Source organism: Macaca thibetana, chromosome 17, assembly GCF_024542745.1.
Source record: "Macaca thibetana thibetana isolate TM-01 chromosome 17, ASM2454274v1, whole genome shotgun sequence".
In the NCBI taxonomy this organism is placed as follows: domain Eukaryota; kingdom Metazoa; phylum Chordata; class Mammalia; order Primates; family Cercopithecidae; genus Macaca; species Macaca thibetana.
The window spans coordinates 91,799,280-91,822,032 of NC_065594.1; the positions used below are offsets into that span (position 1 = coordinate 91,799,280).

The 22,753-nt window shown below is 45.6% G+C and overlaps 1 protein-coding gene across 4 annotated transcripts in view; it reads left to right on the top strand.

The window, feature by feature from the left end:
• The window catches only part of SPACA7 (sperm acrosome associated 7), a 29,534-nt gene extending 12,809 nt beyond the window's left edge, over nt 1-16,725 (top strand). For 2 of the 4 annotated variants that reach the window (XM_050766623.1, XM_050766625.1), the window contains 5 exons: nt 2,208-2,306; nt 3,209-3,316; nt 5,505-5,600; nt 14,965-15,045; nt 16,521-16,725. In XM_050766623.1, coding sequence (XP_050622580.1) covers nt 2,208-2,306; nt 3,209-3,316; nt 5,505-5,600; nt 14,965-15,045; nt 16,521-16,585 — 449 coding nt within the window. In that variant the 3' untranslated portion in view covers nt 16,586-16,725. The remainder of the gene's footprint in view (nt 1-2,207; nt 2,307-3,208; nt 3,317-5,504; nt 5,601-14,964; nt 15,046-16,520) is intronic. The other 2 variants (XM_050766624.1, XM_050766626.1) reach the window with 1 other exon arrangement.
• Nucleotides 16,726-22,753: the final 6,028 nt, after the last annotated feature.

Sequence of the window (22,753 nt, forward strand, 5' to 3'; positions counted from 1 at the left end):
AACCATCAGCAGTTAGACGTGGTTTTAAAACAAAGAGCTTTCTAACCTTGTTCCACCTGCTGGCTTAATCTCTACCTAAAGCATTTTTCTATCCCTGACCAATCTCCCCGTGGGTGGGGAGGCCTGTGGAAGGGTCCAGGCAGCCTTTGGCCACGGGCAGCTCACCGTGAGGCAGCTCGGCCCCCCACCTCTCTTTGGCCCCCAAAGCTATGACTGCTTTCCCTGCAGAAGCACGCCTCCCCACAGCTGGGCCTCCATCCACCCACCTCAGGGAATCCCAGGGTGTCTGCAGCTTGAGGAGTTTGAGTCCCCAAAAGGAGGCCACTCCCGGCTTCGGGCATGGAATGGACTGGGTCACACTGGGCCAGGTCAGGGACCGTGGGTGCAGTTGTTAGAGATGGAGAGTTGCAGAGACAGCCCATCTGCCATGGACAGGAGTGACTCCCAGTAACGACGGGGTAACTGAAGCCAAGGTCAGCCCAGAAGTTCAGACAGTGCCCCAGGAGGGCCCACTTCTTGGGCTGGTCAGCTGAATCCCATCCTCTGCCTGCCCCCATATACCCTGAGAACCCATCTGCCCTGGGGGCCCATCTGCCCTTGGTGGATGCTGCTGACCTGCTGTGCCTGGTCACGGCTGTAGAATGCTGCCTCCTGGACATGGCTGGCTGGAGTGGGACAGAGACCAGGGACCGAGGCTGGGCCATCCTTGGCCCCCCAGCACCTGGGCAGTGTCTGGTTCAGATGAGTGCCCAGTAAATGCTTGCCATTCAAATGCATATCCACTCTTCTCCAAGACCCCTATCTCACTGGACACCATGACTGTTTAGGAACTGGAGTTCCTAAGATCGGTGCTTCTGTCCAATCACTGGCCCCAGCGGACAGAGCCTGAGTGGTAGCACCCAACCCCCTGGCTGGGATCTTGGAGCACCCAAAGCTAAGAGGGAGGTGGCGCCCGCCTCTGGTCTGGCAGTTCCACAACACGAGGGCATGTCCCTGAGGTTGTCCTGGCCTCTCCTCAAGCTCATGCCTCATGATCAAGGATGGTGTCCACAGTGCCAGATACCTCGTCCACTCCCAGGGCAGGAGGTGGGGGTGCAGGCCTGGACACTGGTTCCCCTTTTATCAGGAGGAGCAAATTCCTCACAGAGCTGGTGGACTCTTGCCGACCTTACAGGGCTGTAGCCCACCCGGCTGCAGGGGGCCTCACTGGGGGCACACATTGCCAAAACCCAGCACTGTGAGCGAGGCAGAGGGAGAGTGCGGCTGCTGGGCAAGACACCGAGAGCCCAGGACGAAGCATTTTTCTCAGGCGTGTTGGTGGCATCTTCATTTCCAGTGGCATTTTCAGCCTCTTCCCTTTACCCTCAAATTCCGCATGAGCTGGTCCTGGGGTGACCAGACACCCGCTTTGCCTGGGGCTGAGGAGCTCCTCATTGAGGGACTTTCTGTGCTAAACCCAGAGGGCCCGGCAAACCAGGACCCACTGCCCAGGCCAGCACTGCAGCCTGGCCTGGCGACTGTGCTGCAGAGACAGCGGTGATTGTCAGGTGCTGCAACACCTGGCCATGGCCCAGGCTTCGTGCTGAGCGCCTCCTGCATACACTGCTTTACTGGACCCTCAGAAAAGCCCACAGGCAAATACAAACCCCTGTTTTACAGACAGAAAACCGAAGGTCAGAGCCGTGAGGACGCTTGTCCAAGATCACATTCTGGTGGGAGCAGAGCCCGTGTGATTTTTCTGGGTCTGTCAGACACAAAGCTCAGGGCTCTCATGGTAAAAGCTCCCCAGGAGGACTCATAGGGACGTAAAAGAAGAAAATGAGGCCGCGTTGACGCAGAGATCAGGAGCGACGTTCGCTCACACGTGGAGGGCAGCTTCGGGAGAGCATCAGGGATGGGACAGAGGGACCTAGGGCAGGAAGGAGACTTAGGACGACATGTGGGCCAAGCGTCCAGCCTTGTACCTTTGGGGGGCAATGTTCAGTGTCCAAAACGTCCTAACAGTCTCAGTTTTTCTGAAATGATTGAGGGAGGCAGCGGCCTGCCCACCCAGGGAAGGTTCTTTCCAAAGCCAAGTCCCACATCCCCTGGGGTCCCGGAGTTCCTGTTTCCCATTCACTGTGTGCACAGATGGCCTTAGGGGACAGGAGCACAAGGGCCAGCCCTGCAGGGCCAGCTCTAACGTGCTCTTGTGTGCTTCTCCCAAGATGAAATTTTAGTCCAGGAGATTTTGGACATGAATAAAACAACATGGACCGAAATGCCAAGCACAGCATCGACATTGTCAACAATACGTAAGGAAAACCGTGAGCACACCCCTTTCTAACCCGCTAATCGCACTGATTCCTGGAGCTCTGTGCTATTGAATACATGACCTACTATTTGAGCATTAAGACCAGCTATTTCCGGGGCAAGGGCACATGGAGATGTGAACAATATGGTGTCTAAAACCATTTCTACAGCTTCCCGAGACAGAGGAAGTCAACCCTAGACTGGCAGAGATAATTCCCTTTACTCTGGGATCTCTGGAGTGCAGGTTCAGGCACGTTCTCGCCCTTGGGAGCCACTGCAGAAACGCAGGGCACAGGAACATGAGAACCCTGCACTAACCAGCAGTTTCCAGTTCCTCCCACACACGCCCATGCTCTCACTTCACGCTCACCTAAGGCTTCTGAGAGAGCAGGGCAGTTATCATTACCCCATTTGACAGAAGGTAAAACCAAGGTGTAGCAAATGACTTGCCCAAGGCCACACAGTAAGTCATGAACAAACACAAAGAATGTGCCTTCACATGGGCAAAGACATATGCAAGTAAATAGAACACCACGTTTAGAACCAAGATAGAGTACTGAATCCACAGTTGCCAAGGAGAGAACTGGGAATCAGAAATTCCCACACAGTGCATGAAAATGTATTCAGCAGCAGGAAAGTTCAGCCCTCTCTTGAAATCTTGCGTCCAGATGTAAATTCCAGTTCCTAGGATTGGTTCACCTGCCATCTGCCAAGGTCCACACTGCTGGTTCAAGGGAGTCAGAGGACACCTGACTCTGTTTACACATTCACTTGCCAATGCACATGTCCAAATAGAGCTTGCAAATCATATTAGCATCCCATCCCTACATTTTAAAATAAAGCATGGGCCAAAAATGTTTATACCTGTGTAATCACGAAAACTTTTCCCCATTTTTTTCCATGTTCTTCATTGAAGATGCTGGTATTGATGAGAATTATCAAGCTGGTGGTTCTGAGAATTATCATGAATTATTAGAGAATTTACAATTCTCTTCTGGCACTGAGGACAAAGTTTCCAGTGATGGTAAATGCAACCCAGCAATTACCCCTTCCCAAGTCCAGCTGTAACGGGAGAGGTAGAAGGCAGGCAGACACAGGCGGAAACATCTCCTTCATGGAGGATAAACCCTTGGTGGGAGAATGTGCCTGCTTCCCCCGGTTGGGCAGATCTCCCAGTCTCTGTTGGGACTGAGAGACCCCCAGTTTCCCCACCCGCTGCTGTGGGGCCGACCCTGGAAAAACCACAGCCCAGGGAAGCACAGCAGAAATGTCTCATGGGCAGGCAGATGCCAAGACAGGGAGGTAGGTGCTGCCACAATACCTGGCCCCCTCTCCCAAAGCTTCAGCTAAGTTACTTCTCCTTCCCAGGGCAGGTGCAGGGAGAGCCAGAGTGCCCCCAGAGGGTTCCCCCAGAAGTAGGGAAAAGCCTCCCTCCAACAGATGAGTCTGCTGGGAAAAAATCAGTGTGCAAAAGCTAAGAGGATAAGACTCTTGGATGCCACGGAGGGACAAAATACCTCCTCTTTACCCTGGAGATTCAAAACCAGAAAAGGCATATGTATATACCCAGGTGTATGAGTCCATTCTCACACTGCTATAACGAACTACCCGAGGCTGAGTAATTTATAAAGAAAAGAGGTTTAATTGGTTCATGGTTCTGCAGGCTGTGCATGAGGCGTGGCTGGGAGCCCTCAGGAAACTTACAATCATGGCAGAAGAGCATAGGGGAAGCAAGCACATCTTCACATGGAGACAGGAGAGAGTGAAGGGGGAGGTGCTACACACTTATAAACAACCAGACCTCGTGAGAACTCACTATCATGAGAACAGCAAGGAGGAACTCTGCCCCCACGATCCAATCATCTCCACCAGGTCCCTCTCCCAACACTGGGGATTACATTTAGACATGAGATTTGGTTGGGGACACAGAGCCAAACCATACCATCAGGACACACACGTAGGACATCTGTGCTGTTCCCCACATACAGGACCAGGTCATAGCTCCAGTATCTGATGGTGTGCCAGGAGCCAAGCATTTCCGTAGGGGCCCAGGAATCTGCATCCCAATCCATTACCCCAAACAGTCCTCCCAATAAGACAGACTCTGGAGTTGGGAAGGATTGAACTAGATTTTTTCAGGTCTTAAACAAGATTTTATTTAAAATTAACATGAATCCTTCCGAATTTGTCTGCCTGATGGTCAGTCTGGCAAGTTTCTCTTTCTGCCATTGCTTCTCCATTTATTAATTGGGATTCTACCTTAAGAAAGAGCTGCCCCTCCTCCCCTGTTTGTTTATGTATTCAGTTGCTTATTACTGTCTACATGGGCTCCTAGGGATTTACTATAGTCTGTGGGTTATAAAACACTAACACCGTTACTGATTGTGAGCCAAGAACTGTGTGCTTGTTAAGTTCAATGGCACAGCGTTGCTTCCAGGCCCTCTCCACAGACAGAGCTAGGAAACACATTCGTGCAAATCATGGATCCGTGCAAATCCTCCTTTCCTGCCCACCCTCCTTTCTTCCTACCCCAGTTCTGCAGCCATTATCTTTTGTATGGTCTTTTCCATTGTTTGCAATATCTTGCCATTTCAAACACAGCTGCAAGCTTGCAGCACAGGTATTTTCATATTCTCGGGAATTATCTCCAGGGTCAGTTCTTAGCATTGATCCTGCTAAGATGTTGGGTCAAAGGACGTGTGGAGGAGTGAATATGCAGTTTTAAAAGTCAGATGAGGCCGGGCACGGTGGCTCAAGCCTGTAATACCAGCACTTTGGGAGGCCGAGACGGGCGGACCACAAGGTCAGGATATCGAGACCATCCTGGCTAACACGGTGAAACCCCGTCTCTACTAAAAAAATACAAAAAACTAGCCAGGCGAGGTGGCAGGCGCCTGTAGTCTCAGCTACTCGGGAGGCTGAGGCAGGAGAATGGCATGAACCCAGGAGGCAGAGCTTGCAGTGAGCCGAGATCCGGCCGCTGCACTCCAGCCCGGGCGACAGAGAGAGACTCCGTCTCAAAAAAAAAAAAAAAAAAGGTCAGATGAGGCCTGGCTCTGTATTCACATATTGAGTTTCCAAAACATATTTTCAAATAAAACTTGAAAATGATATTAGCATTTCAACTTAGCATTTTTAAATAAATGACCAAAATGCTTGTAAGTGTGTAATCAAGAACATTTTTCCCGTTTTTTCCATATTTGTCATTAAAGAAGCCAGTGCTAATGCGAATCTCCACAGCGATCCTTCTGAGAATTACAGTGGGCCACAGGTGTCTCCTGGCAGTGAGAAGACAGTTTCCAGTAAAGGTAAATGTGCCTTGCCCACACTGAGAGCTCTATGGGAGAGATGGAGGCACGAGTGTGTGAGGTGACTCTCTCCCTCCTGCCTCACCATGATGCCTGTCACACCATTAGGTTTCCACCAGCATCATGGTGAGAAGGGGTATTTCAGTATTGCTTTTGTTTGCAATTGTCGCATTATGAGTGAGTTTAAACATCTCATATGTTTAAGGGCCATTTCTATATCACTTTTGTAAATGTTGCTTTCATTACAATTTCCCATTTTCCTTTAGGTTTTTGGTTTTTAGCCCCATTTTCTCAAAACTGTTTATATTTTAAAAACAAACTTTGAGATATAGATAGGTAGATGATAGAGATAGATAGATAGATAGATAGATAGATAGATAGATAGATAGATAGATGATATATAGATAGAAAATTGTTGGGGTTTGTTAATTGACTTTTGACTGAGTTTATAATTTTTCATGTAAAAAAAATGTCAATTTTTGTGTAGCCAAAATTATCAATCTCTGGCCGCCTTTAGCTTTGACTTTCTGAGTTAGAAAGTCTTTCTCCACACTGAGTCTAAAGAGGAATTTGCTTTCCTCCAGTATTTATAGGACTTCATCTGCTACGTTAGCTCTTGGATCCATTTGGAGTTTACCTCTGAGCATGGTGTGAGGTGTTCTTAATTTTATCTTTTTACGAATGGCTACCCAGTTATCCCTGAACCATTTTTTAAAAGTCCATCTTTGTCCAATGATTTGCAAAGCCACACGTATTATACACTGAGTTTTTCTGTGTGTGACTGTCCTTATCTGGGCCATACAGCACAGTCCTCTACTAAAGGGCCAGCACCAAAGTGTGTTATTCAGAGTGTATTTTAACCTCTGGGACACATGTCCCTCTTTTAGTTCTTTTTAGCTTTTCTTTTTCCATGTTTCCCTGATTATATTTTTGGTAATATGTCTAATTTCCTTTCCCTGCGTTTATATTTTTATTGGGATTGCATTACATTTGTAAAGGAATTTAGAAAATAACTACAACTTCTACAATGTTGAGTGGATCTATCTAAGAATAAGTAATGTCTTTCCATTTGTTCAATGTCATTTCCTATCTTTCAGGAATATTTTTAAGTCTTCCTTGCATAGGTGTTATACTCTCATATAAGCTTATTCCTAAGTATTCAGTTTAACGTCTTGCTATTAGAAGCAAGATTTTATCTATCATTGTGTACTTTAACTGGTCTTTTATACGAATGCTTTGATTTCTATAGGTTAATTTTGTCCTGCTATCTTACTGAATTATTTTCTTGTTTGAGTTAGCTTTATCACTGATTATTTAGGGTTTTCCAGATATGCCATATTATCATCTGATAAATAGAAATGGTTTTCTTCTTCTCTACCAATTTTTATGCATCTCTTTGATGTCTCTTGGCTAATTGCATTGACTGATATATCCAGGATAATGTTTAATAGTAGTGGAGTGAGTGGGCATTCTTACCTTGTTCACGGCCTTGATAGAAATGCCTATAGTGTTTATCCAGTAAGTTTCATACCTTCGGATAATTTCTTGTTGCACATTAGCACCCTTTTCTTTCAGATTGAAGACTTTTTTCAGTCTTTCTTGTAAGACAGTTCTGGTGGGTATGAATTTTCTCTGCTTTTGTTTGTCTGGGAAAGTATTTCTTTTTCAGGTTTGAAGGATAGCTTTGCTGAGTAGAGCATTCTTGGTTGGAAGAGTTTTTTGGTTTTTTTTTTTTCCTTTAGCACTTTAAATATGTCATCCAACTCCCTCCTGGCCTATAAAGTTTCCACTGAGAAGTCTTCTGCCAGATGTATCAGAGCCTTTTTAGATGTTATTTGATTATTTTATCTTGCTTCTTTTATAATCCTTTCTTTGTCATTTATACTTGAGAGCTTGATTATTTGATAAATTGGGGTAGTTTTACTTGGGTTGGATATTCCTGGTGATCTTTGATCTTCTTGTACCTTAGTATTCTTATCTTTCTCTAGGTTTGGAAAGGTTTCTGTAATTACTTCTTTGAATAAACTTTCTACTCCTATCTTTGTCTCTACTCCTTCTTTAAGGCCACGACTCCTTAGATTTGCCCTTTCTTGATTTCATAAGTGTTCTGCATTCTTTTTTATTTTCCCCTCTGACTGTATATTTTTAAATGGCCTAAGTATTAGTCCCTTTTGTGTTCCCATAAAGGGACACCTGAGGCTGGTATCCTGAGGCAGTTCTCCTGCCTCAGCCTCCCAAGTATATGGGATTACAGGCACATGCCACCATGCCCAGATAATTTTTGTATTTTTAGTAGAAATGGGGTTTCATCATGTTGGCCAGGCTGGTCTCGAACTCCTGACGTCAAGTGATCTGCCCATCTTGGCTTCCCAAAGTGCTGGGATTACAGGTGTGAGCCACGACGCCCAACCTTTTCTGTCTCTTATTGAAGTTTTCCTCAAAATAGCTATATTTTTGTAGAATCCTCGGTCTTAAAGTCACACATCTTCGTATCTCTGGGGTTGGCTAACGGTGCCTTGTTTCATCTATTTGACAGAGTCGTATTTTTCTGAATGTTCTTAATGCTTCTGAATGTTCATTGGTGCCTGGGCATTGAAAAGTTAGATATTTATTCCAGTCATCACATGGGCTTTGATTGTACCCATCCTTCAGAGGACCTTTCATTGATTCAAAGGATACTGACTGACTGTTGAGTTCCTTAAGCCTGTGGTCACTGCAGCCATTTTTGTACTACAGAGCATCCTAAGTCCAGTTACACTGCAAGTCTCTTGCAACCTCCTAGATACCCAGCTCTGATGCAGTTGGGGAAAATCAGGGAGAATTCTCTGGGCTCTCAAAGTCCCTCACTCACTTCCCTCCATTTCCCCATAGAGACGGAGTCTCTCTCCACACTGAGCTGGCTGGAGTTGGAAAAGGAGTGATACAAGCACTCTCATGGCCGCCACAGCTGGCATTATGCTGGGTCTCACCCAAAGTCCCACAGCTGCCCAGACAAGCACAGCACCAGAGCTCATCCAAGGCCTGCAGCTGCTACTGCCTTACTGCCATTGATGTTTATTCGAGGCTCCAGGTCACTTTAGTCAGCCAGTGGTGAAGCCAGTCAGGACTCAGGACCATCATACCAGAGTGGTATTACGGTCTTCCAGCCTTGGGTCGGCCTAGAAATGTTGTCTGGCAGAATAGCCTGGAATCAGGATCTTTTGGGTTCTTCCCAGCGTGGTTTTTCTGTGGCAGGGTTTGTGCTAGGTTCCAGTGCAAAGGACCCTGTACTCTTTTCTCTCCTTCTCCCGAGAAGGAGTCTCTCTCTAAGGTACGGTGCCTGGAGTTGAGAGAGTTGTGATGTGGGCACTCCTATGGCCCCTGCATCTGGTGTTAAATTGGGTTGCATCCCAAGCCTTCTGCCTCCCAGACCAGTGCAGCACCACAGGGTTCACCGAAGGACTGTGGTCACTATAGCCCTGCTGGCACTGAAATTTATTTGGGACCTATGGCCACTTTAGCTAGCCAGTGGTGAAGCAGGGCAGGACTCAGGTTCATCCTGCAGGGCAGTGATTCTCCTCTGGCCTGGGGTGGGTCTAAATAGTCCCTCTGTGGGCACTGGCCTGGAATCAAGGACCACAGAATTCTGCCAGGTGCTGTGTTCCACTGTGGTGAGGCCAGCATTGAGCTACAATGCAAGGTCCCACACTTACTTCCCTCCCTCCCTGAAGCACACATTCTCTCTCTGCACTGTGCTGCTTGGTATTGGGGCAGGGTGGTGTAGGCAATACTACACTGTCCTTCCTACCTTCTTCAATGTGTCTTTTCTTGTTATTATGCTAAAACTAGGTACTATGATCACTCATCTGATTTTTCAGTTCTTGTAAAGGTGCTTTCTTGCATGCATGCATAGTTGTTCAATTTTATGTTCCTACAGGGGTCAGTCGCTGGAGGGTAATATTTAGCTATCTTGCTCCACTTTCTGGATTGTTTGTTGTTGTTGTTGTCGTTGTTGTTGTTGTTACAGACTGTCACTGTCACCTGGGCTGCAGTGCAGTGGCATGATCTCGGCTCACCGCAACCTATACCTCCTGGGTTCAGGAGATTCCCCTGCCTCAGCCTCCCAAGTAGCTGGGATTATAGGCACCTGCCACCACACCTGGCTAATTTTTGTGTTTTTAGTAGAGACTGGGTTTCACCATGTTGGCCAGGCTGGTCTTGAACTCTTGACATCAAGGGATCCACCTGCCTCGGCCTCTCAGAGTGCTGGGATTACAGGCATGAGCCACCATGCCCAGCCCCTGGTTTATCAGTTTTTAATGGTGTACTTGAACTATTAATCATTGCCTAATTGATTCAATTAGGCATCAACATCAATGAGTTTCTATTTTCCTCTTCATCTCCCTTATCACCTCCCATAGTTTAGTTTTATCACTCCTATTTTGTCAATACATATAGCATTTGCATATTAGTTTTCCAGTCTCATCTATGTTTCAATCATTTACATATATGATTATAAGTTGTGTGTGTGTTTGTGTGTGTATCCACCTTCACCATCACTTGTTCTCATTGAGGTTGTTCAGGTAACTTTTGGTTTGATGAAGTTCATCCTGTAGCAGATTACTGAAGAATGTGCTACGGACAAATCTTTAGACTCTTGTATGTTTAAATTGATGTTTGACAGACACTTAGATGGATATAAAATCCTTGGTTTACACTTTGTTTTTTCATTGAGTTGATAGAGAATGCTGCTTCATTGTTGCCTTGCTTTTTTGGTTGTTTTATCTTCGAAATCTAATGTTTTTACTAGGATACATCTCGGTATTCATTTTCCCAGATACAAAATGGATCCTTTCAAAATTAGACTCACCTATTATTTTTCTATAAAGTTATCTTAATTATAACTTTAAATATTAGTTCTATACCATAGTTAATGCTGCTGTTTTCTTCAATTACACCAATTATACAGATGTTATTTCTTCTTTGCCTCTATTATACTTTTGCTATTATTTCCTCATTCATGTTTTACTTATCTCTTTATTTCATTACATTTTCTTGTTTTTCTGCCTTACTTTTCTACCTTTTATTCAGTTTTCATTTAAGTTATATCAGTATAGAAAAATACTGATTCTTAGTGAATATTTTGATTGCTTTGGTACAAGAAAAATAAGTGTATCCTCTGAATTTTTTGGTTTTTTATAATCTCACAGGACCATACATGTTCCCCTTTTGCTACTTTTGTCTTTTGTCCTTCAATTTCTAAAGGCAGCCTACTTCTTTTTTTTTCTTTTTCTTTTTTTTGGGCGGGGGGGGTCTTTTTCTCTTTCTCAGGTGTTATGTATTTTGAAGACTGATACATAAAATTCACATGTGCTTTTTAAGTTCCTTCTCTGTAGACCTTTCTCTGATCTACCAGGACCCATATTTAGTATTTTCAGTCTTACAGTGGACTTGCTTATTCTGATAGAGTTTTCAGATCAATGTTAGGCTTTTTCTAACTCACTTTTCTCACTGTTTTATCTCAACCTGCCATTGGTCATCAATAAATGTTGCATGGAGTGGATGTAGGGCAGGAGCAAAGATTCTTCACTATAACTTTGAAATTTTTATTTTTTATTTTTTACTTACTGTTATTTTGATACTTGAGTATCTTATAGTTAGGTTATGCCTGAATGTCTAGTTTTGTGTAATCTTATTTTTCTTTCCTGTTTTTCTGTGTCATTTTTTGAGGAAATATTGGGAGACACAGGCCTAGGCAGCTGCCATAGTCTTTAGTCACATGGAAATCAAATCAAAGGACTTAGAAGATTCAATTTACTTATTTGTGTTTGCCAATGTTGAAAACTATATAAGTTGAAAATCTTTACAAATTCTAGATAAAACATAATAAACATTTTTAAATGTCTATTATGATCTGACAGCAAAGTAAAGGAAATCTTCAGGGCTAGAAAACCAAGAGAGAATTAAAATCCAGAGCAGTAAGTTACAGATCTAATTGCAGAACAATCCTCAACTATGATTTTCCTTTATGAAATATAGAAATTTGGCTGTTAGAGTTTATTTGCAGAAGATGAGGCCTAGGGAAGAAAAGTGTTGCAAATTAAATCCCTGAATAATGCTATGACTGCTAACAAGACTACACCCTCAGTAAAAGGATAGTGTAGATAAAAAACCATCTACCAGCACAGGGAAATGGAAATCCGTCTGTGTCAGCCTGCACCACATGGGGACTTCAAGTTCTGTGTATTCTGGAATAGCTCATCTGTGAAACCAGCATGACAGGAAGTCTCATGTGGTTACACCCCGGGTCAGAGGGCACTTGGTGGAAGCAAATACACACTTGATGTAAAGAACGATTCCCTTAACTTGGGCTTCACAGGATTTTCACAGACAACAGCTCTGCCAAAGGTGAGCTTATAATTCAAAACACTAACTGATGGGAAGCAATACGCCATGGATAATAAGCAGCAGGCAAGATAACAGCATTGCTAGACTTCAAGAACTTCTGATAATTGAACACTCTGATACAGCATTCAACATAAGTATGTTTCAGGTTCTCTATCTCCACTTAGAATGCTGTAAAAAAACAAAACAAAACAAAACAAAACTGTTACTGTCTAGCCAGATGCAGTGGTGGGTGCCTGTAATTCCAGCTGCTTGGGAGGCTGAGGCAGGAGAATTACTTGAACCCAGGAGGCGGAGGTTGCAGTAAGCTGAGATCATGCCACTGCACTCCAGCCTGGGTGACAAGAGCAAGACTCTGTTTCAAAAAAAAAACAAAAATGCTACTCTCACCCTAATAATAAAAAGTGGGATCATCAACCAAGGCTTTCCTTGAGCCCATAAGAACATTCTAGTAGCAGGGTAGTTAACTAGGCAGAATTCAAAAGAGAGGCAAGCCTACCCAAACAGAGCTGGAACACATGAGCTTTCTCATTTTTGGTCAAGCAGGAGAAAAACAGGTCACCACCATACAAGTGGGTAAGAAGTAACCACTGAATTTTTTCATAGCCAAGTGTGGGATATCACATGCATTTGAAAAATCCAAAGGCCCCAGGCACCAGGGAGCTTGCACTCACAAGCTCTTCTCCATAGGTCTCTGCAAGATGTTCTCTTTCTCTCTGTGTGTGTGTGTTTGTGTGTGTGTATCTCTCACTCTGTCCTTTGAACTCTAGCTACTTTGACCTCTCCAAACCCCTCAGCCTATTGAGATCACTGGGCTCTGCCTAAGTTCTCACTCCTAATGCTGCCCTGGAAACTCCCCAGACAATGCCTAAAGCAATCCTAGGGCTGCACTCAGCTGCTTTCCATCTCTCAGTAGATCACTGGCCTTTGCTGCTTATTCTCTGATATATGGGAAATCACTGTTTCATATATTTTTTCTTGTTTTTTAATTAAATTGGGAGGATAAGTCTCATCCTTGTTACTCCATCCTTTCCAGACATTAAAAATTCAAATACTAGATTTTTACCCATGTGGTTCCATTGAGAATCCCGGAACTGTGAAAAGCTCTGCATTTCAACTCTGGAAGGAAAAGGGAGGACTGGGGTGATGGCCTCTGGGTTCTCCCAGCTCGGCTGCATACAACCTCAGTGATCTTAGGAAGGTGCTTTGCCTCACTGAGGCCTCGTCTACACATGAAGACTAAGTATTACCCACGGGCTTCACCAGGTGCCCTACGGTCGAATGAAACCACACATACATGGGGAACGGGGAAATGTTAGCATCGTATACGCTTCCCTGGGACTCCCAAGGGCTAGAGAGTACACTCTACAAATAAGCAAATTTAAGATAAAATGTTTTGTATTAAATGATGAATTACATACGTTTCCACAAGTAGCTAACCTAAATTATCTGCCAAAATTTTCTAAGGACTCTTCTCTTAAAAAGCACTGTGCGAATTCATTTTGAGTACGAAATTGGCAGCAATCTCTCCGGTGTAGGTTACCCCTGGAAAGATACACAGGAAAGTGGGTCACAGTGGTAGCCTCCAGGAGGAAACTGGTAGTGAGGGCCAACCACCGGAAACAGCCTGATGTTTCACTGACCGTCTTTTCTAAACCTTAAAAATTGTTCCATGGGCTTGTATCCTTATTAAATATATAAACTGAGCACCTAATATTAATTTAGATAAATGTTTTTAAAGCCTGAAGCAGCCTTTAGGGATGCCCACAGCCTTTAATGAATGTTTGCAGATCCACGTTCCTCTTAATGTAAAATGAATTAAGAGGAAAATAGATCTGTAACTACCCTCCCTTCCTTGTTGCCGGAAAACCCAACTTCCCCATGTAATCCGTGACTTCTGGGAGTAGGAAAAGCTTTGTGGTTCATAATATCATTCCTGACATACTGACTGTGCCTAAACTTCAGTTTAAGACTTTAGGACCTGGTAAATCTAAGTATCCCATGGGACATATATAAATTCATGTAATAATCATTCATTTCCTGTAACATTAATGTCAACAAGAGACATTTACTCTGCAATCCCTGCTGAGCCTGCTAGGTGCTCAGCAGGCATACATAAGGGGTTCTTGTTTCCAAGAAATGAGACTGAGGGGCCAGGCCCGTCAACAGTAGTCATTATTCATGTGTTCACAAAATGCAGATGACCAAACAGTATTTTTAAGGGTTCCAGGTTGCACCTGCAGAGTTTTGGGAGAACTAAAGAGAGGTGGGGCCTCCTGGCGTACTTTGAGAGTAAGAAGAGTAAATAAAGGAAGAGGATTAGGGTTCTCTGTAGGGTGCCCCCCTACAGAGGAAAGGGCACCTCCCAGGCTGGGGGCTGCTTCAAAGGGAGCCCCCCAGCCACCAGCTGCAGCGACCAGGGCCGGTTTGGGGGGACTTGGAGCCGCTGCTGGACCGATGCCACCCCACACTGCCTGCACCTCTCCCTGAGCAGCGGGGACCACACAGCACAGTTATTGGTAGAAAGGGCTGGACAGGAAGAGACGTGGGGAAAATTCAGCGTCTGTAAAACCTGTGTCCAGGTCCAAGGACTGTGGCTCAAGTGACCATGAGTGTCAGATCCACAGAAGGGAGCCCTGCTCACCACCGGCGGTGGGGAGCCCTTAGGACACAGTGGACAGAATACTTCTATGCTAGCGTCTCCTAAGAGTGTAAAGAGAAAACACAGAGAAAGCACGAAGATGTAGGACTCCACTCATCGCTTAGGCACCAAGCCACACTTTCTGGGGCTTGTTGGAGGAAAGGTTTTGATGGCCTCGCCTGAGGCTGTGTCTCGAGAAGCCGCGGCACCTCACCTCGCCTGCTCTGTGCGTGGGTGCTTTGCTCAGCACTTACAGCTCCCTGAAGTTAAACGAAAACGTGGAATCATGCCTTAATTATTTACAAAGCGTGATCATTGTACTTATTGTTTTCCCCACAGAAAAGACGAATTCAAAGAACACTCAGTATGAAAATCTATCCTTTCTGGACAAAATCCTTCAAAATATTGGAAGATCTTCAGGTAGATTGGAAATAGTAGATAAATGTCTTCTCATTTGGGGCTTTTTTTTTCCTGCTCAAGGGACAGGTGTGTCACCGGGCAGCTCCAGGGAGAGCAGGTGAGCCCAGCCCCAGGTGGACCCACCTGAGCTCCACAGGAGCCCTGTCCAGCCGCTGATGGGTGGACACCTGACCGGACAAGTCCAATTCAAGGAGTCAAGGCCCTTGTCAGTGAGGGAGTGCTCTCCCTTTTCAGCTGAATGGAGCAGGGGACCAGTTCCCCTTTTCCCAAGAATAATCAGGACTCACAAGACTGCCACCACCCACCCACACAAGGGTCCCAACCACGTGGTGGCAGGAGCCTGCTCCTTTGTGACAGGCCCAGAAAGGGCCCCCACACCCCGGTCAGGAAGCCCCCTACCCTCTCATGGAGTGAGGACCCCCAGTCCAGCCCTTCTCCACTCCCTATTCACACAGCTCCACCACTGCCCGCCTGCTAAGAGTTGGCCATGCAGATCCTGTGGCTTCTGCCCCTGGCCCAAGGCTTCTCCTCGGAGCTTTCCAGAACACCTGGGAGCCAGTCCTGGGTGAGGCTGACAGCCCTCCTGTCCTCCTGGCATCCCTGATTCACATGGCGGCCCAGTGTGCCCAGACCCTCCCCCCAATACCCTGCAGCACATGCCCGTCCACGCAGCCTGAGACCTTCCATCTGGAGCACCTTCCAACTTTGCCAGGCCAGTGTCAGTCCCCAGTCAGACCACGAAAACCCAGGCCACAAGGTCGGCACATATCCCCAGCAGCAGGGACCAGGCCAACACACACGGTGTGGAAAGGGCAGTGAGCGGTTGTTCAAGCCACGGCCAGTTTCCCAGACCGTGCCACTGTCCAGGACAACCTCTACTGCTTCAGATACAATTTCATGATTGACCTTGTCAAGGTTCCAGTTCCCTGGGACCTGACTGTTCTGCAGGGAGAACCACAAATTCTCCTATAACTCAGACAGCAAAAGATAGGGGCCTCTCCACTGATGAAGCTCCTGTACGTCACTAGCACCACTAGGTGCGGCCGTTGGCAACAGAAGCCCCAGAGTTGACAGTGGGGACTTCCAGAGCCCTGGCAATGCTGGACAGTGAAGAACCGGGAGTCCCCCACCTCCTGGTACTGACATCCCAGGAATGAGATCCATAGCCGGCCACTGTGAGGGGAGGAGGAGGACCGGCCCAGCCCTGCCAAGCTTGGAGTTGTCGATGGGTTTTGAGGGAGAATGCAGGGGAAATTACTCTGGACAGGGTGGCCCTGCGGGGAGAGCCAAAGGCAGCCCGACGCAGCCAGCACCCCCTCTGTCCTCCTGCCTCGGATACATCCGCAGGGCTCTCCCCTCCCTCCATAACTGAGGGCTCGGTTCCTCCTGTCCCCTGGTGTCCCTTGATCCTGCCGGTGTCCCCATCTCCCACATACCACACACTGCCAGGCTCAAAATCTCCTCTTTCTACACAGGAAACATTTTCCGTAACGAGCAGCAGAGGACCAGCTCTCAGAGAAAGAGCCGAGACAGTCAGTGAGGCCACAGCCCCAGAGCCTCTGCACAGGAGACGAGCCTGCTAGAACCCCCACGCGCCAGCCTCTGGAACAGGGCACTTGTGTGCACATGCCCACGTTCTCTGAACCATTCTGCATAAAGGAAAATTGTTTATTCACACAATCCCAATTGGAGTTGGTTTATTTAAGTGTTAAACCACAGGGTGCGTGGGATTTGGGTTTAAAAAAAAAAAAAGAAAAAGAAAACAAGAAACAAAAAAATATATTGAGTCTGGAAATAAGAGCATCAGAATATTCTGTCTACAAATAACATAATCTCGGAGCACATAAAGAATTCGTCCATGAGGAACAGAGACTACGAAGGCCTGAGAGTCTCTTCCCTGCTGCCATGCCTTGCAAAACACACAAGCACACATATAACACACGTATACACAACACACATGCACATAAAACACGTGCACGCATACAACATGCACACATGGACATACATGTGTATGCATACAACACAACACGCACACATGCAACATGCACACACATGCAATGTACATGCACATCCAACACGTACACATGCAACATGTGCACGCATGCAATGCACATGCATACAATATGCAAACATGTGCAACATGCACACATGCAACACACACACACACACAACACATGCGCACACACGAAGCCTCATTGCTTCAGAACGTTTGCCAAGCTTGGGAATGCTGGCTGGGACTGTGTGTTGTGGAAGGTGAAGGTTTGCTCCAGGTGGTGTGTGTGACCTACAGCATTAGCTGGGGGTAGGGGCTGGGGGTGACCAGGACACATCTTGGGCAACTTTTCTTATCCAAACTGATTCTGATGGTGGATGGGCTGCAAGCTCTGTTGGACTCATTGAGGTGACCATCTGGAAAGATTCAGGATAAAATATGATTTTCCCACTTCGCTAGAAAGGCAGCCAGGCTTGGAGAAGCTCATGGATCGCATTTGAGAATGATCCTGGACTAGAAAGGCAGCCAGGCTTGGAGAAGCTCATGGATCGCGTTTGAGAACGATCCTGGACAGAGGACTTCCGTGCCTTTTGCGCAGTTTAGCAGTGGATTGGTGTCCTTTCTATTAATAACACCATTTTCAAAGGCAGCTGGAAACAGAATCAGATGCTGCCATTGTACTTGTGGCTGCTGGCTGTGCTCTCTTCCTAAGAGATGCAAACATCCTATGCCATCTTTCTATGGTGTCTTCGAGGCAACTGCAGAGGACTGAGGGGTTGGAATCAGAGAACGCTTGTGTCGGAATGGCCCTTTGAGGCCTTTCATGCAATCCCTCAATTCCAGATGAGGAAACCGAGGCAGCGAGGACACCTGACTTGCTAGTCAGTAAGTCGGTGGCAGGGCAGGATGGTTATTTCTGATGCCCAATGCTATCCTGTCTCTACTAAACCACGTTGCAGCCTCTCTAATAATACAGGGACAGCTCTGCGTAGTTCTCCTTCCTTTGTGTGCTTGCAGTTTTTATTTTTCTGTTTTGTGCATGGATCTCACAAAGCATTTTTAGCGAACTCTGTGGTTTATAAGTTGTTTCCATGCACAGTGGGCCACCAAGTCCTCACAGCAAGGCCGGGAGGCAGGCGTCGCCTCCACTCCACATGAGTGGGCCTGGGGCTCAGCGGTATTCAGTGGCTCACTCACTGCCAGACCGTCATGTGGCCTGCTGCGGACCTGACACCGTGCCCCAGGCCAGGCCCTTGCTGCTGGATGTTTTCATCGTCAACGGCATCATCGTTTTCCAAGCAGGGCCTTGCAGGGTTTGTCCCCCTTGGCAGAGCAGTGCTGACCCAGAGAAGACAAAACATAAAAAGTGCCATCGATTTGATCACTCTCTGTCCTCTGTCCTGACCACACGAGATCCCTGATTACACAGTCTTCAAAAGCTGGACGTTTCATTTAATAGTTTGATCACATCAAAATACTCCCTGTCTCAGGGATGGCACTGAAAACAGCCAAGGGAACACGTTGGGTCTCCAGATTGACGACTGCTGTGCAGGGCTCAAGCACGCCCCTCTTGCTGTACAGGACCCACCGTTGCTGTTAGGGAACACGTTGGGTCTCCAGGTCAATGATTGCTGTGCAGGGCTCAAGCACGCCCCTCTTGCTGTATGGGACCCACCATCGCTGTTAGGGAACACGTTGGGTCTCCAGGTCAATGATTGCTGTGCAGGGCTCAAGCACGCCCCTCTTGCTGTACAGGACCCACCGTCGCTGTTAGGGAACACGTTGGGTCTCCAGATTGACGACTGCTGTGCAGGGCTCAAGCACGCCCCTCTTGCTGTACAGGACCCACCGTCGCTGTTAGGGAACACGTTGGGTCTCCAGATTGACGACTGCTGTGCAGGGCTCAAGCACGCCCCTCTTGCTGTACAGGACCCACCGTCGCTGTTAGGGAACACGTTGGGTCTCCAGGTCAATGATTGCTGTGCAGGGCTCAAGCACACCCCTCTTGCTGTATGGGACCCACCGTCGCTGTTAGGGAACACGTTGGGTCTCCAGGTCAATGATTGCTGTGCAGGGCTCAAGCACGCCCCTCTTGCTGTATGGGACCCACCGTCGCTGTTAGGGAACACGTTGGGTCTCCAGATTGATGACTGCTGTGCAGGGCTCAAGCACACCCCTCTTGCTGTATGGGACCCACCGTCGCTGTTAGGGAACACATTGGGTCTCCAGGTCAATGATTGCTGTGCAGGGCTCAAGCACGCCCCTCTTGCTGTATGGGACCCACCATCGCTGTTAGGGAACACGTTGGGTCTCCAGGTCAATGATTGCTGTGCAGGGCTCAAGCACACCCCTCTTGCTGTATGGGACCCACCGTCGCTGTTCCCAGGAGGCTTAAGACAGAGTCGGGAACTAAGCTGACGAGGAAGAACATCAATGTTAATAGCTAACCCACGGCAAGTGATGAACTGGCTTAGAGGGGTGTTAAAGACGTGCCTGTGAGGGGGAAGTGATCGCCCACATGTACTAGGATGGGCATTCCAGGAAAAAAGTGTCCCAAAGGTGCCAGGGCAGGGGTGGGTGAGCGTCAGGGGGGCTCTGCCACCCAGGTGGGAACTGTGGCCAGAGTGGTCCCCTATTATATGTTATGGGTGGGAGGCAATGGTGAAACATATTAACGTACGCTGTATGATTTCAGTTTTTGAAATTTTTTGAGAGTTGATTTATGGCCAAACATACAGCCAATTTTAGTAAAAATTCCATTTGGAACTTGGGAGGATGGTGTATTCTGCAGTTTTGGGGGGTGGGATCCCATAGAGTCAGTCGAGTCAAGTTTGTTAATTGTGTGGTTAAAATATCTCCTTACTCATTGCTCTTCAGTCATCAAATGTCAAAAGAGGTGAGGAAAAAACCCCACTCTGAATGCAAGTGATTTGTTTCTTTAGTTCTATTTTCCTTTGTATGTTTCAAAGCTTTGTTGCTAGGGTCCTACAGACTAAATTGTCTTTCTGGTGGATTTCAGCCTCTATTGTTATGAAATATCCCTCTTTATCTGTAGTATTTCTTCTTGCCTTATATTCATTTTGTCTGGTATTAACATAGCCACACTAACTTTCTCTTGGTAAAGGTTGCATGGTATATCATTTTCCATCCTATTACTTTAAACTTCACTGTAGTGTTATATTTAATATATATGTGTATATATATATATTTTTTTTTTAGGTAATATATAGGAGCACATTTTTAGAAATCCAGTCCTTTTGTCTTTTAATCGGCATATTTCATCCTTTTCTGTGAAATATAAGTAGTCCTATAGCTGGGTTTGTTTCTATGATGTCACTATTTATTTTCTATTTGTCTCACATGCCTCATTTTTTTCTTCTTTCACTTTATTTGGATTAAGCAAGTATTTTTTCATTCCATTTTCCCCTCTATTAGATCATCATGTATTTTAATATTGTTTTAAAGGTTATATTAGAGACTACAATATATATCCTTGACTTACCATCACCTAAAATTAATACTTTTAACCACTTCCTAACTTTTCTTTTCTTTCACTTTATTTGGATTGAGCAAGTTTTTTTTCATTCAATTTCCCCCTCTATTAGATCATGGATTATGTATTTTTAATATTATTTTCAAGGTTATATTAGAGACTACTACAGTATGCATCTTGGACTTCCTATAACCTAAAATTAGTACTTTTACCATTTCCTGAATAACGCAAGGGGAATACTTAACTCCACTTACCATTTTTTGCATTATTTTTGTCACAAATTTTAATTCTACATATATTTTAAATGCTTCAAAATATTATACTTAGGTCTATGCACTTAATATTTGTTTTGGATTTATTCACATATTTACTCTTTTATTTGTTCTTCATTCCATTGTGCATTTTTAATGCTTCTGGCTATCAGTATATTCCTGCCAACTAACTCCTTTTAGTATTTTAGTGTAGGCCTACTGGGAAAATTCTTAGGTTTTTATTTTTCTGAAAATATCTTTACCTTCATGTTTTGAAGAATGTTTTCACTAGACGTACACTCTAGATTAGCCAACTTTCTTTTCCATTGTCTTTTGACCTCCATCATTTCTCCTGGGGAATCTGCTGTCGCTCTTTGTGTTATTACTGCTCCTTGGACAGTAACGTGTCTTTCTACCTCTGGCTAATGTTAATCATTTCTCTTTGCCTTTTCATTTCAGCATTTTCACAATGATGTTCCTAGCTGTGTTTTCACTGCATTTATCCCGTCTGGGGTTTATGGTGATATTTGAACCCATGGCTTATTTATTAAGTTCTGAAAAATCCTGTCTTTTCAAATATTCTGTGCCTTTTTTCTCTCTCTCTTCTTCTCTCCTCCAATTACGCATGTTCGATGTTTGTGCTGTGTCCCACGTTTTTCTTATACTCTTTTTATTTTTCATTCTTTGTTCTCTTTTATTTTAATCTGAATATTTTCTCCTGACCTACATCCAGATCACTAAATCTCTCTTCAGCTTTGGCTAATCATTTAATCATCATAATTAAGTTTTAATTACTATATATTTTAATTCTGGAATTTCCATTTGGTTCTATTTCATGGATTCCACTTATCTGTGACGTTCACCACTGTGTCATCTGTTTTATGGATATATTAATCACAGTTATGTCTAATCTGTATTTGATAACTCCAATATCTGTATTACCCAGAAGTCTGTTTCTATTGCCTGGATTATTGATATGATTGGTACTTTTTGATGGAATGCTGGACATCACGTGATGAAAAACTAGACACTCTGAAAGACATCTAGTTCTGGTAGCCAGTTAGAGTGAGGACAGATCATCTTAATTAAGTTGTTTTTTTTTTTTTTTTTTTTTTTTTTGAGACGGAGTCTCGCTCTGTCGCCCAGGCTAGAGTGCAGTGGCCTGATCTCAGCTCACTGCAAGCTCCGCCTCCTGGGTTCACGCCATTCTCCTGCCTCAGCCTCCCGAGTAGTTGGGACTACAGGCGCCCACCACCTCGCCCGGCTAGCTTTTTGTAGTTTTAGTAGAGACGGGGTTTCACTGTGTTCACCAGGATGGTCTCGATCTCCTGACCTCGTGATCCACCCGTCTCGGCCTCCCAAAGTGCTGGGATTACAGGCTTGAGCCACCGCGCCCGACCAATTAAGTTGTTTTAATACTAGATTTGTCTTTGTAACCCCTGGTCTATTTCTACTTTTCCTTGTTCCTATGGGAGTTCCAATTTAGAGCTCTGAGAATTTACCAGGGCCCTTCAAATGCAACTTTTATTTTTCACACTGGGAGACTGCTTGAAAGTTCTTTAGCTCCTCAGCCTCTCTGCTACCACTTTCTACTGACCTTCTCCCCAGCGGCACAGCTGAGGACTTAGGGAATGCTTTAGGGGGACAAGCAGGTTGGCTAGTTGGATTCACTACACTGAACATGCCTCTTCTTTCTGGGATCTCAGCACCAGAAGCCCTGGCTGTGTAAGAAGCCCTCAACTCACATTTGTTCTTCCCAGCCCTGGGAGATTGCTGAAAGCCTCCTAGCAACTGCTTCCTGCCGTGCTGCTCAACCTGTCTGTGATGCATAAGAATTAGCAAATGCCTCAAGGGGGTGATGAGCTCAGAATATAAAACTCACATCCACAAATGTCCTTCTCTCTTAATCTTGACCACTCAAGTTCTGCCCATCTTGGAAGTTTTTCAATATCCATATCTGCATTTTATCCA